The following is a 14,754-nucleotide window of genomic DNA, read 5'->3' as shown; positions in this document are numbered from 1 at the left end:
GCTTAGGTCTATTGTGCCTGTATCTGCTTCAGTCATTTTAGATCTCTTGAAAATGAAGTCTATTCTGTAGTAAATTGCATGTCGATTAGAAAATTGGGTATGTTGGCATACATAAAGGGTTCATCTCCCTCCAGATTTCACTCGCTCCGATAACCTTCATTCATTTATGGAACTTCAAGTTTATTTTTCCTCCAGTGCCTTTCAAAGTTGTCAAGTACAATGTAGGTTGGATGCGGAAATTCCAATCGCCGCCACAACTTGGGGTTCCCTCAGAGTGGTTTACAATCAGGTGCATAATATCCGTATAGAAGATGATGTCACTCCCTGGTGGAGCACACACATTCATCAGGGCAAAAACCTTTCCTTTCATACTTCCTTTAATCAGTAAATATCTGCCCTCTTTGTCTTTGCGTTCAAGAACGCTGTTTTAAAGCTATTGGGTTTGCAATCAGTATAGCTAATCCCCTCTTATGTTTCCCTCTGTATGATGAATATAATGCATTTTATACCACAACATTTTGTTTTGATGTTCAATGTCTATTCTTCTCATTTTTGTTAACATTTTTGATCGTTTGATTGGGTTCAGTGTGCTGTTAAAGGATGCTACAAAGATCTGATGCCATTAATAGATTCTAAATGCTTTTAGACTCTCTGGTTGAACACAACAAATGAACAGGAATCAGATGAAAAGGTAACATAGTAACAAAGAGTGCTGCCAGGGCACAGCACACTTATGTCAGGCTCCATGTGCAGTCGGCACAGTGTCGTGAGTTTGGATTCCGACTCCGACAATTTACTGCATGTCCTCCCTTCTCTCTCATCCTCCATTTCAGACTCATCTGTCTTGTCTTATACAACACTTTTAATTTCACACATGCATGCGTTATGATGGTGGGTGGATGCCGGAGACTCGGAGAGAACCCACGGGGAGGACATGCAGATTCCACCCAGAGACAGAGACCCAGACATCATGTGACGTTGGTAATTCACGATAGAGCGGGTGTGTAGAGGATGTCTTCAATCTCGCGCAGAGGGCTCTGAAATACAGAGAGTGCCGCATGTTCAGACATTTTAACCATGTGGTGCGGGTGACATGGAGGAGGACAAGGAGAACGCTGGTGGGGACGATAGAGAGGCTGGAGGAGTCGTGGTGGTGCCTGGAACTTGCCCGAAATTGAGCTCTCAGTCGAAGAGAAGTGGGTGGTGGGGGTGTCACAGGAGCAGGTTTCCAACACAGCGCAGGCGTCTGGGAAGCAGTGTCCACTGCTCCTCCTGACCGTAGGGAGGGGACCTGTGAGGGTCTACCTCCTGGACCTGTGGAGGCCGAGGCTGAACCCGGGAGGAGGATGGGCGCGGAACAGGCCCTGCACCTTACCTCCAAAGGGGGGGGACATCTCTCGGGCTCCGGGTGGTGATCCTAAGCTCGTTTCTGACTGTGGTAAGAGAGGACAGGTGGACCAGCGGCTCAAAAAGCCAGAGGGAAAGTGTCTTCCGGTGAGGCACAAAACGCAGAGGCCGGGGAGCGCACTGCCATGCACGGCCAGCGTGAATCCTCAGCTGGACGCGGTGAGCGGGTGGCAGGAGTCGGGGAATGTTCTGCCGTGCAGGGTGGCTACACCTCCTTGATCCCCACTGCCTCCAAACTACCCTCAATTAAGCCCACAATCCACCATCCTCCGCATGTAGCTCTGCCTCACACAACGCGCTGAGCTCCTTTATGAATGATGGACTTTAATGTTGGAACTAAAAAGAGACTTGGCGATACTGACGTGACGGGCACCAATAAGAAATCAAAATAGAATAATTGGTCATCTCCTCCTATACTTCCTCTTTGCTTTGTGGCGTTCTCCTTGTCCTCTTGGAATGGAGGCAGCCTGCGGAGCCCAGTGCAATGTGCTCTGCATTCAAGAAACACATTGGGATGTCAGCCATGAGGAGCAAATGCAGAACATGTGGTTAGGCTATGTGTTTTTGGCCCTGCCAACACAATTTGATGATCTTTTATGAGAAACCAAGCCTTGGCAGCAAATCTAGACGTTCTGCATCCTCAAAGGGTCTTGTAAATGGCCAAATTGTTGGTGTAGTTCTTCTAACTTTACATCAAAGAGATCAATGAATTTATGCCTGTGGCCGGGATGAAAACTGTCAAGATGAAAAACATTTCATACTTTTTCTCTTATGTACTCGTTAGTATAATGGACAGTATCTTCGCTTGTCATGCACAAGACAAGTCCCAGACAGGGAGATGAATTATGTTTTACAAACCAGGAAAGGTTTGCAATCGGGCTTAAACTTGTCCTACCAAGGATTTCCTCACAGGAAATCCCTTCCATGGCCATCTTGGGTCTTGTTTCTGTAGTGTAGCGGAAAATTCATCAGATGATGTCCAGTCATAACTAGAGGTGAAAAGAGGCTTCGAGAAGTCCATATTCTCTTATTACGATGATGATAGTGACAACAGAATGGCATTGGCATTTATATAGACACGTTTGTGTTGTTGATTTCAGACGGGCATGTTTGGGAAACCCATGTTTTGTTCAAACTCTCGGGATTGATAACAAACCTGCATAAAGTATTTGTTTTAGTACGTTTACTTCATAAGGTACTAAAAATGGATATTGGATTATGGCAGAAGAGCATAGTGATTTGGGGAGTCGTAGGCCCTTTCATTTTTGGTGAGTTCATCTTGTGTTTTTGCAATTAATCCTTTTGGTTTTCCAGTATTTTTTTCTTCTGTTTTGTGTCTTTCTAAATATACGAGTAGCATCCTTTCATGTTCAGGGCATTAAAACCTAATCAAAAGATCAAATATAGAAACAAAATGAGAAGAGACTGATGCAGCAGAATGTGTTGATCAATCCACTGTCAGAACGCACACAGCTCCACACGTGTCCATATAAAGTGTACTACACAGTACAGTCTGACTCCAAACCACCACGGCAAAGAGTATTTAACATGACTTTACGATGGCACACTTTTTGGAATGTAATGTTAAAACGGTCGAAAAGGAAGAAAAAAAAGAAGGCTGAATGTTTGACCTGAAAGTGGAGGTGCAACGTTCCCAGAGATGCTGCAATGCACATGAACAATAAAAACCTTTCTTCAATAAATGAATTATCTATTAAAACAGCGGTGGTAAAATGGCTGATGGGTATGTCAAAAGTGTCCGGTCTCTCACCACAGTGCTGCCCGTCATCTAGGGGTATTTTGGTTAGAGCCACTCCTAATGGATGTGTGTGTGGCCACAACTCCTCCCAGTTCCTGTAGTGATTTAAAAATGTAATGAAAACACATCAAGGTTAAGAGTCAATACAGGATCAAACACTCTAGACTCTTCACTTCTCACATTGATTGTAGTAAGTGTGATCGCCATGAGTATGATTAAAAACGGGTATGTCATTTTAAAATAATAAAATAAGTTTATAATAAAACTATATCAAACTTAAAATCCGGGTTAAAGCTCACTGTCTGATCAAATATTTTCGATGGAGTTAAGAAGTGTGGCAGACGGTTTCATTAATTTCTTTGGTACTGTAGAGATTTAAAATGATTCCTTTACTTTTTATTTCAGATAGGTCTGATCTCTTTTATTTCTTCATTAAAATCAACTTCTTTTATCAAGTTAAAATATCTTTGTAACCGCTTCTGCAGTCCCAACATGCGGCTATTCTCTTTTTATTTTTCCCCATGCGTCTAAAAAAAGTCCAAGTCCTAGATTTGACCATCTCCCACCAGTGTGCTCGTGTCTCATGTAAGTCCTCTCAAGACTAAGCAGCTCTGTCACAGTGCCCATGCTCCCCACACCGCCGGCAGAGCTTGGGTTGTCCTTGGTAGTGAATATAGCCCCAGTTGTCTCCCAACCGAGGGTCCTGCCATTGTTGAATGGGGACCCTCAAGCTGCCTGTCCAAATGCCGTCCACATCTCTGACCTTAATAGCCTGGTCTTTCACTGTGCAGAATTCTTTCAGAATGATGGCAGAGCGAAAGCTCACATCAAAGTCTTTGTTGAAAGGCAGGGTCAAGATACAGTTCAGGTCATCGGCTTTGAAATTCAGAGCTTTCTGGACGAGGTGTCTGGAAAAGTCCAAACGTGAAAACTGTGGTACTTTTCCAGACACCTCCTTCAGGTGTGGTGCCTCCTCCTGCCGGCATGGGAGGCCGACATTCTGGGGGCACCAACAGCTTAAAACCAACTAAAATTCACTAAAATTAGCTTAAAACCAATTAAAAAATAAATATGTGCAGCTAAAACCAGTTAAGATTGCACTTACGAACAATAAAGTGCTGGGGTGCCTTAAAGTGCTGAAAAAACAAAAGTTACAATTAACAAAACGGTACAATTTATCCTCTGAGGCCAAAGGTGAGTGCCACAAAGGCAAACCCCAGGTTGACCCCAGAGGTGACCGCTGTCTCACCCAAAACTAAAACCAAATATAGTAAAGATACTACACTTGATCTTAGCCAAAAGGCTAACAGTCACAGCGCAGTCACATTTATATAGCGCTTTTCTACTGTCAAGGTATTCAAAGCACTTTACATCAAGGAACCAGTCACCCATTCACTCCGACAGACACTGGGGGGCAAGTTGGGTTAAGTGTCTTGCCCAAGGACACAATGGCAGTATTTACATGAGGCAGCTGCGATCGCACCACCAACCTGCAGGCCAGTGGATCTGGAACCGCCGACCTTTGGATCAGAAGACGAGCACTGTACCACTGAGCTAGTGCCGCCCAAGTAGTGCCCTCACTCCCAGCTTCTCTCCGCTCTGATTTCCTTCCTATTTTTCAACTATAAAATAAAAACAGAGATAAATGAGATGAAATGACTCCCACTATTCGCCCTGAACAAGCCCAAACTGTAAAACTAGTGTCACATATAAATCCACCAGTAAATTTAGAAATGTTCAGCTGTTGATCAAGAGAGAGAACTTCAGCCCTTATGTCCTCTAAAAGCTCCACTTGTGTCCTAGACCCCATTCCAAGCTCCTCAAAGACATTCTCCCCCTAATTATAGACTCTATTCTTAATATAATAAATACTTCAGTAGAAAGTGCTTATGTTCCACGTCCTTCAAACATGACGTCATTAAACCTCTTCTGAAAAAGACTCATCTAGATCCCGACCTATTGTTAAACTACAGACCTATTTATAATCTGCCCTTTGTCTCTAAAATCCTGGACAAAGTTTTGTCGCCACCTGCAGGACAATAACTTATTTGAAGTTTTCCAGTCAGGGTTCAGAGCCCACCACAGCAGGGTTCCGAGCCCACCACAGCAGGGTTCTAAGCCCACCACAGCAGGGTTCAGAGCCCACCACAGCAGGGTTCCGAGCCCACCACAGCAGGGTTCTGACGATGGACTGGTCTCAATCCTGGTCCTGACCTCAGCGTTTGACCATCGACCACAACATTCTACTGCAGAGGTTAGAATGTGATGTAGGTGTCAGAGGCCCCGCCCTCAGAGGCCCCGCCCTCAGCTGGTTTGAAGCCCGTTTACCTAATAGGTGCCAGTTTGTTATGTAAATCAGAGCTCCTCAGCTTGTTCTAAAGTAACTTACGGTGTGCCTCAGGGGTCAGTAGTCGATCCAATTATTTTTCATCTTTATAAGCTGCCTTTAGATAAGATAAGATAATCCTATAATATCCACACAAGGGGAAATTTCGTTGTTACAACAAAGTAGAAACAGGAGGAAAGGACAGATTATAGGAAGTTTCAAAAACAAAAAATGAACAAAAACTTAACAAAACTCCTCTCCTATCTTAATAGGGAATGGAGGGGGGGAAATAAAATAAAATAGATAAATAAAAAGATTAAGATAATAATAATAAAATAATGATAATAGAATAAAATAAAATGAAAATAAAATAAAGTAAAAATAAAATAAAGTAAAAATAACTAGCACAAGACTAGGTAATACTATTAGCAGGTAAGTAAACCGGATAAAAAATAAAATAGAACTCTTATTTACAGGTATTGCACATGGTTACATCAGTATTGCACATGGTTACATCAGTATTGCACATGGTTACATCAGTATTGCACATGGTTACATCAGTATTGCGAGTGTTCAGGACTAACAGTGTTTGTTGTAGAGTGTGACAGCAGCAGAAGGAAAGACCTGCGAAACCTCTCCTTCACACAGCGAGGGTGGATCAGTCTCTCACTGAAGCTGCTCTCCAGAGCGGACAGTGTCCTGCAGGGGACAGAGTGTCCTGCAGGGGGCGACACTCATGGTCCAGCATAGATGTGAGTTTAGCCAGAGTTTAGGTAACATTATCAGAAAGCATGGCATTAACTTAAACTGCTATGCAGATGACACACAGTATTTATCAATGATCTTTGACATGGCTTATGGTCAGGCCAGTTAGGAACAGAAATATAAACCTTCAGTTTCCCAGCTATGCTACCCTAGGAGCAACTATGCTGGGGGAAGTATGGCAGCTTGAGCTCTGCTCTGACAAACAGAATATTTAATATTTCATTTCACTTGCAATCTGTTCATTGCCATTTCTTCTTCTCCCACTTCCCCACCGGGAGTGGGACAGGCACATTGATGACCTGTGGACCCAGATGCTCCTCGATTCCCTGGAGAAGCGATCTCTACTCCATATGAACGGTTCTTCATCTGCCTGGAAGAACTGGTTCTCCTCCTGAAGAACTGGTTCTCCTCCTGAAGAACTGGTTCTCCTCCTGAAGAACTGGTTCTCCTCCTGAGTGGCTCCAGCTCCACTGTCTATCTCACGTCCTCCTGTCCGTCTGAGGGAGTCGGATCTCTCCTTCTTTGGAACACCTCCAGGTTTCTACTTTTTCCCCATTAGTTCGAGAACATCCTCTTTTATTTTAAAGATCAGTGGCAGCAGCGCGGGGCGGGGCGAAGGGGGAGGGGGGCGTGGTACAGGAACAGAGTGCTCCCTGGAGGAGGGACTGAAACAGGCAAGGGCTGACGTGCGTCCCTGGTGGTAGGTGTGAGGATCGTCCCTGGTGGTAGGTGTGAGGGGATCGTCCCTGGTGGTAGGTGTGAGGATTGTCCCTGGTGGTAGGTGTGAGGATCGTCCCTGGTGGTAGGTGTGAGGATCGTCCCTGGTGGTAGGTGTGAGGCGCGTCCCTGGTGGTAGGTGTGAGGCGCGTCCCTGGTGGTAGGTGTGAGGCGCGTCCCTGGTGGTAGGTGTGAGGCGCGTCCCTGGTGGTAGGTGTGAGGCGCGTCCCTGGTGGTAGGTGTGAGGATCGTCCCTGGTGGTAGGTGTGAGGCGTGTCCCTGGTGGTAGGTGTGAGGCGCGTCCCTGGTGGTAGGTGTGAGGATCGTCCCTGGTGGTAGGTGTGAGGATCGTCCCTGGTGGTAGGTGTGAGGCGTGTCCCTGGTGATAGGTGTGAGGATCGTCCCTGGTGGTAGGTGTGAGGCGCGTCCCTGGTGGTAGGTGTGAGGATCGTCCCTGGTGGTAGGTGTGAGGCGCGTCCCTGGTGGAAGTGTGAGGATCGTCCCTGGTGGTAGGTGTTAGGCGCGTCCCTGGTGGTAGGTGTGAGGATCGTCCCTGGTGGTAGGTGTGAGGATCGTCCCTGGTGGTAGGTGTGAGGATCGTCCCTGGTGGTAGGTGTGAGGATTGTCCCTGGTGGTAGGTGTGAGGATCGTCCCTGGTGGTAGGTGTGAGGATCGTCCCTGGTGGTAGGTGTGAGGCGCGTCCCTGGTGGTAGGTGTGAGGCGCGTCCCTGGTGGTAGGTGTGAGGCGTGTCCCTGGTGGTAGGTGTGAGGCGTGTCCCTGGTGGTAGGTGTGAGGATCGTCCCTGGTGGTAGGTGTGAGGATCGTCCCTGGTGGTAGGTGTGAGGATCGTCCCTGGTGGTAGGTGTGAGGCGTGTCTCTGGTGTTAGGTGTGAGGATCGTCCCTGGTGGTAGGTGTGAGGATCGTCCCTGGTGGTAGGTGTGAGGATCGTCCCTGGTGGTAGGTGTGAGGATCGTCCCTGGTGGTAGGTGTGAGGATCGTCCCTGGTGGTAGGTGTGAGGCGCGTCCCTGGTGGTAGGTGTGAGGCGCGTCCCTGGTGGTAGGTGTGAGGATCGTCCCTGGTGGTAGGTGTGAGGATCGTCCCTGGTGGTAGGTGTGAGGATCGTCCCTGGTGGTAGGTGTGAGGATCGTCCCTGGTGGTAGGTGTGAGGATCGTCCCTGGTGGTAGGTGTGAGGATCGTCCCTGGTGGTAGGTGTGAGGATCGTCCCTGGTGGTAGGTGTGAGGATCGTCCCTGGTGGTAGGTGTGAGGCGTGTCCCTGGTGGTAGGTGTGAGGCGTGTCCCTGGTGGTAGGTGTGAGGATCGTCCCTGGTGGTAGGTGTGAGGATCGTCCCTGGTGGTAGGTGTGAGGCGTGTCCCTGGTGGTAGGTGTGAGGATCGACCCTGGTGGTAGGTGTGAGGATCGTCCCTGGTGGTAGGTGTGAGGATCGTCCCTGGTGGTAGGTGTGAGGATCGTCCCTGGTGGTAGGTGTGAGGATCGTCCCTGGTGGTAGGTGTGAGGATCGTCCCTGGTGGTAGGTGTGAGGATCGTCCCTGGTGGTAGGTGTGAGGATCGTCCCTGGTGGTAGGTGTGAGGATCGTCCCTGGTGGTAGGTGTGAGGCGCGTCCCTGGTGGTAGGTGTGAGGCGCGTCCCTGGTGGTAGGTGTGAGGATCGTCCCTGGTGGTAGGTGTGAGGCGTGTCCCTGGTGGTAGGTGTGAGGATCGTCCCTGGTGGTAGGTGTGAGGCGCGTCCCTGGTGGTAGGTGTGAGGATCGTCCCTGGTGGTAGGTGTGAGGATCGTCCCTGGTGGTAGGTGTGAGGATCGTCCCTGGTGGTAGGTGTAAGGCGCGTCCCTGGTGGTAGGTGTAAGGCGCGTCCCTGGTGGTAGGTGTGAGGATCGTCCCTGGTGGTAGGTGTGAGGATCGTCCCTGGTGGTAGGTGTGAGGATCGTCCCTGGTGGTAGGTGTGAGGATCGTCCCTGGTGGTAGGTGTGAGGCGCGTCCCTGGTGGTAGGTGTGAGGCGCGTCCCTGGTGGTAGGTGTGAGGCGCGTCCCTGGTGGTAGGTGTGAGGCGCGTCCCTGGTGGTAGGTGTGAGGATCGTCCCTGGTGGTAGGTGTGAGGATCGTCCCTGGTGGTAGGTGTGAGGATCGTCCCTGGTGGTAGGTGTGAGGCGTGTCCCTGGTGTTAGGTGTGAGGCGTGTCCCTGGTGGTAGGTGTGAGGATCGTCCCTGGTGGTAGGTGTGAGGATCGTCCCTGGTGCTAGGTGTGAGGATCGTCCCTGGTGGTAGGTGTTAGGATCGTCCCTGGTGGTAGGTGTGAGGATCGTCCCTGGTGGTAGGTGTGAGGATCGTCCCTGGTGGTAGGTGTGAGGCGCGTCCCTGGTGGTAGGTGTGAGGCGCGTCCCTGGTGGTAGGTGTGAGGATCGTCCCTGGTGGTAGGTGTGAGGCGTGTCCCTGGTGGTAGGTGTGAGGCGTGTCCCTGGTGGTAGGTGTGAGGATCGTCCCTGGTGGTAGGTGTGAGGATCGTCCCTGGTGGTAGGTGTGAGGTGTGTCCCTGGTGGTAGGTGTGAGGATCGACCCTGGTGGTAGGTGTGAGGATCGTCCCTGGTGGTAGGTGTGAGGATCGTCCCTGGTGGTAGGTGTGAGGATCGTCCCTGGTGGTAGGTGTGAGGATCGTCCCTGGTGGTAGGTGTGAGGCGCGTCCCTGGTGGTAGGTGTGAGGCGCGTCCCTGGTGGTAGGTGTCAGGCGCGTCCCTGGTGGTAGGTGTGAGGCGCGTCCCTGGTGGTAGGTGTGAGGATCGTCCCTGGTGGTAGGTGTGAGGATCGTCCCTGGTGGTAGGTGTGAGGCGTGTCCCTGGTGGTAGGTGTGAGGATCGTCCCTGGTGGTAGGTGTGAGGCGTGTCCCTGGTGGTAGGTGTGAGGATCGTCCCTGGTGGTAGGTGTGAGGATCGTCCCTGGTGGTAGGTGTGAGGCGTGTCCCTGGTGGTAGGTGTGAGGATCGACCCTGGTGGTAGGTGTGAGGATCGTCCCTGGTGGTAGGTGTGAGGATCGTCCCTGGTGGTAGGTGTGAGGTTCTCTAGCTAAAAACTGCAGGAATCGATCAAAAACCACTTTGGGCACATATATGAGGGACCAATAACACTGTAAGAAGGTTATAAACTCTGAAAAGTCCACTTGAGCATGATGTGGGACCTTTAAGGAAGACCCTTGTTGGTATGGCTCTATGCACCACCATCCAGGCAAAATCTGTTTACATTCTACATATTAAATTGAGTTTACATTGTCCAATTTTTTGATGCACTTGTTCTCAGTTTTATTCCAATTGGTATCATTTTTTTGATTTGCTGGGTTCAACTGTAGTTTAAATAGTTGTTTGGGTATATCAGGTTTAGGATTATTTATACCAGTTCCTTGATAATGAACTACACAGTAACAAAGTATTGTGTCCCATATGATACAAACAAGATGGATGCAAGAAGATATCTTGGTCAAAGTTCACAATTCCCCATTTTGATTATATCCACATGTGATCACACTAAAGCGACACCAGATGCAAGTCTAAGTGTGATATTAAAATATTCTGATTTTTTTTTTTGCCGTAGGCTTTATTAGACATTTGATGGAATGAGAAAGGAAGGGGAATGATGAGAGAGAAAGGAGGACATGCAGCAAATGTCGGAGTCGGGATTCAAACTCACGATACTGTGGCTGGCTGTTCATTTGACCTTTGGCCTGTAATGCCCACATTTCCCGCAAAAGATGCCACTGTTCCCTCTAAGCTGCTAAAATAAAATTCACCACAAATGGCCCTGGGGCCAAACAAGCAGGAAGTGCCAGTGTTTGACAGACTGTAGATCTTGTGGACATTAGAAGCACTGTCCAGGGGACACGTCGTGTTCTCTACATTTTTAGTTTCGAAACGCTGTGTGTTTTATTACAATCAGAATCATATTCACTGAGAAATTAGTCATATTAGTCCCGCAGCGCGGACCGCGGGCACGTGGGAACTGGCGTGTCACTATTGTGTAAATGAGACTTTCTTGGTCAGATGTGTAAATATCTCATGTCACAACGTACAAATTGGGGAAAAAATAGGGGAAAAGAGAGAACGGAATCATGGCGAAAAGATTAGGTAAGACTAAGAAAAATTGATTCAGAATGTAGGGCATTTAACCTGCAGTGGACAAAGGATTATTTTTTGTTCAATGCAAAGGAAAGGCTGTCTGTCTCATCTGTCAAGAGGCGGTGGCAGTATTCAAAGAATACAATCTGCGGAGACACTATGAATGCCGTCATAAAGACAAGTATGATAGATTGCAAGGCCAAATGCGAGCAGACAAACTCTCAAAGCTAAAAAGTAGACTGTTAGCTCAGCAGAAAACATATGTAGGCCAAGCTCAGCTGAACCAGTCATATGTTCGGGCCAGCTTTCGGGTTGCTCAACTGAAAGCTAGCAGCGGTAAACCTTTCACTGATGGAGAGTTTGTCAAGAAATGCATGAAAGCTGTCGCGGAGGAGGTGTGTCCCGAGAAGAAAGATGTATTTAATGCAGTGAGTCTATCAGCGAGTACAATCACCAAACTCATTGAAGAAATGAAAGAATTTGAATTTTTTTCATTAGCAATGGATGAGAGCACGGACGTGCAGGGCACCACGCAGCTGCTTATTTTTATTCGTGGAGTTACTGCAAACTTTGAGCTGGCAGCGCTCCAAAGTCTCAAAGGGACTACGACGGGAGAGGATATTTTCGGCAAAGTGTACCAAACCATGGAAGAGTTGGACCTGGACTGGTCAAAGCTGGCCAGCATCACAACTGACGGGGCTCCTAGTATGGTGGGCATGTCTCGGGGTCTAATAGGACGCATGAACCGGGAGATTGAAGAACGAGGTCTCACCGCCCCGCTACAAGTCCACTGCCTAATTCACCAGCAAGCACTGTGCTGCAAAGTGTTGACGTGGAATTCTGTCATGAAGGTTGTGGTGTCATGCATAAACTTCATCAGAGCAAAGGGACTTAAACACAGGCAGTTCCAAGAATTCCTGTCTGAACTGGAATCTGCCCACGGAGATGTGCTATACCACACAGAGGTCCGATGGTTGAGCCGGGGCAGAGCTTTGAGGCGTTTTTACGAGCTGCTACCTGAAATGTACGCATTTCTTCATTCACATAACAAAACAGTGCCAGAGCTGATCGACCCAGAATGGAAATGGCACCTCACATTTTTAACAGACATGACAGAAATGCTGAACAGCTTAAACTTGCAGCTACAAGGCCAGGGGAAACTCATTTGTGAAATGTATTCCCACATCAAAGCATTTGAGGTGAAACTAGAGCGTGTGAAAAGGAATAGTTTGATCCATCTCCCTGCTACACAAAATCTCTCTGCAGAGAACCCAGCGTTCCCTTTTCCAGCTGAAAAGTGTGTGGAAGCACTGGAAATGCTAAAGGCGGAGTTCGGTGTGCGATTCCGTGAACTACACGTTTATGCAAAAGAAATCCGTCTTTTCCAGAACCCCTTTGTTGCCGACATTGATGAAGCCCAGCCTTCTTCTCAGTTTGAGTTGGCCGAGTTACAGAACTGTGATGTTCTGAAAGACGCGTTCAAGCCCAACAGTCTCATTGACTTCTATGCCGCCCTCCCAAACGACACGTACCCTAACATCAGAAGCACGTGTATTTACAGACCCACAGTTCACACTGATGAACGGACAAAGGTAAGCTCAATTTTCTGATTTGAATGAGTCATTCTGAGTATAAAAATATAATCATAATAAATCCTACTGGTTTAAAATCCATCTCCACAACCCTACTGGTAGTGGTACTGGTTGTGCTGTGTGGGTGCTGTATCACTTAGTTCAGTTTCTCAGCATGTTTGCTTTGGGTGTTTCACAGGGAAGTTGATGAGAGAGCTGCAAACAGCGATGTCTAAAAGCTATTGGAACCTACAAAAAGATTATAAGGAAGGAACACAAGAACTTTGAGAGCCTGCTCATATGAGCCATTTAACTTAAGTAAGAGATTCTACTCTGACAACTAAGCTGAACTTGGACCTTTTTTTTGGGGTCAAACGCAACACCGACTTTCAAACCCATCCTCGACAAGTAAAGTCTTCGCATGAGGGCGTGCTTCTGCGGTGGGACAAGTCCTAAGCGTCAGTGCAACGCTTTCGTGCTGGGTTTTTTTTTCTTTCTTTTTTTTTTTGGTGTGTGTGTCGGTGTCTTTTTCCCGATCTCTTTGATGAAAAGTTTGAAGGACTACGCCGACAATTCTGCCGCTCCTCCCTCTTTTCTAGGAATAGACCATCGAGTTTGGAATGAACCGTGTCAAAGATTGAAGCAAACATAAAAGGAGGCTTTGTTTCTGCCCGGTTTCGAGCCGAGGACCTTTCGCGTGTTAGGCGAACGTGATAACCGCTACACTACAGAAACGACGTGCGAGCCTGTCGTGTCCCTTTTGCCGCGCGACCGCCGATGCAAATGAGCGTGTGAACAGAAGTACACTGCCCGTGATGAAGCCCCGTGTGCCCTCAAGGACTGGACGCCGTGTGGCGCTGCAACGTGGCACTCTTGTTTCTCTTCAGAGCGTATAAATCTTTCGCCTTTTACTAAAGATTTCCGTGGAGAGGGACAACAAGAGATCTTTCCAATTTTTTGATGCCCTGCTTCAATGCGGGGCTTTTCTACCTATGTCTAAAGCAAGCAAGCGGTCATCCTCCAAGAGCAAAGGTTGTGTCTTGTCGGCCTTTAAACATGCCCTTGCGTACCCTCCGTTTGGCATCCCATGTTCAAGAACTTTAAAAGTAAAAAAGAGTGCTTAGAACGCACAGACTTGCGTGTGTATCGCTGCCGTTTAACCTGGGGCTCAATCGTCGGGTGGAAGCTGGTCCATGCAAATGGCCGGAAGGACCATGCTGCCACATTGCCTCTTCCAGGGCCTGGGCCTTGGCTCGGAGCGGAGCAACTCATACTTACCTGGCAGGGGCGACACCATGATCAGGAAGGTGGTTCACCCAGGGCGAGGCTCGTCCATTGCACAAACAGGATGTGCTGACCCCTGTGAATTCCCCAAATGTGGGAATCTCAACTGCATAATTTCTGGTAGTGGGGGACTGCGTTCGCACTCTCCCCTCTTGTTTTTTGTCAGAGGGAAAAAAAAACCCAAAGGGTCGTTTTCATGGACGCCGCTCGTGCTCCGACCTCTCCGCCGCGCGCTTTGTGCGGGCGCCGCTTTGGACCGTTGACGGGAGGGTCAGCGTGGGGAGAGCTCACTGCTCCCCGAACCCATGGTGGGCATCGCTTCTCGGCCTTTTGGCTAAGATCAAGTGTAGTATCTGTTCTTATCAGTTTAATATCTGATACGTCCCCTACCCGGGGACCATATATTAACCCTTTAGGTGCCAGAGATTATGGATGAAATAAATGTATAAATAAAAAACTTCTTGAGATACAGAGACCTGAAGCTGGGGCACAGCTCTGGGTCGACAGTGCCCCTGGAGGCCCGTAGAAGCTCCACACTCCAGTTGATTCTTGGATAAAAGTGCACCCAGCCGGTCTCGGACTCGCGTGAGGCGGAGCAGGGATCATCCACCCCGCACAGGGCCAGACTCTGCCCTGCCAGGGAGCACCTTCTGCGGGTCGGAGGCTCCGGGTCGGAGCCCCTGGAGCCTGGAGCTCTCACCGGGCCCCGAACTCGGCTGCCGGAGGAAGTGCAGTGCCTCATGGATAAAAGTACACCCAGCCGGTCTCGAACTGCGTGAGGCGGCGCAGGGATCATCCACCCC

General features: G+C 48.7%; 1 protein-coding gene, 3 non-coding genes and 1 pseudogene across 4 annotated transcripts; 4 read left to right on the top strand and 1 right to left on the bottom strand.

Moving 5' to 3' along the window:
* The first annotated feature begins 11,299 nt into the window (after window positions 1-11,299).
* Window positions 11,300-12,875, top strand: LOC140377294 (general transcription factor II-I repeat domain-containing protein 2-like). Its single transcript, XM_072462645.1, has 2 exons — window positions 11,300-12,688; window positions 12,867-12,875. The coding sequence occupies exons 1-2, from the start codon at window positions 11,300-11,302 to the stop codon at window positions 12,873-12,875; spliced, it is 1,398 nt and encodes a 465-aa protein (XP_072318746.1).
* A 454-nt stretch (window positions 12,876-13,329) lies between these two features.
* On the bottom strand, window positions 13,330-13,402 carry trnav-aac (transfer RNA valine (anticodon AAC)). Its single transcript has one exon. It is a non-coding gene; the product is annotated as a tRNA-Val (tRNA).
* A 134-nt stretch (window positions 13,403-13,536) lies between these two features.
* On the top strand, window positions 13,537-13,650 carry LOC140378513 (U5 spliceosomal RNA). The gene has a single exon (XR_011930354.1). It is a non-coding gene; the product is annotated as a U5 spliceosomal RNA (small nuclear RNA).
* A 287-nt stretch (window positions 13,651-13,937) lies between these two features.
* On the top strand, window positions 13,938-14,103 carry LOC140378479 (U1 spliceosomal RNA). Its single transcript, XR_011930322.1, has one exon. It is a non-coding gene; the product is annotated as a U1 spliceosomal RNA (small nuclear RNA).
* Window positions 14,104-14,265: 162 nt separating this feature from the next.
* On the top strand, window positions 14,266-14,365 carry LOC140378490 (U2 spliceosomal RNA; annotated as a pseudogene).
* Window positions 14,366-14,754: the final 389 nt, after the last annotated feature.

This window comes from Eucyclogobius newberryi, unplaced genomic scaffold, assembly GCF_026437365.1.
Source record: "Eucyclogobius newberryi isolate DKJ021-1_F unplaced genomic scaffold, fEucNew1.0.hap1 SCAF_4, whole genome shotgun sequence".
In the NCBI taxonomy this organism is placed as follows: Eukaryota; Metazoa; Chordata; class Actinopteri; order Gobiiformes; family Gobiidae; genus Eucyclogobius; species Eucyclogobius newberryi.
The sequence above is the reverse complement of the archived record's forward strand: the minus strand, read 5'-3'. Positions and strand labels throughout refer to the sequence as shown.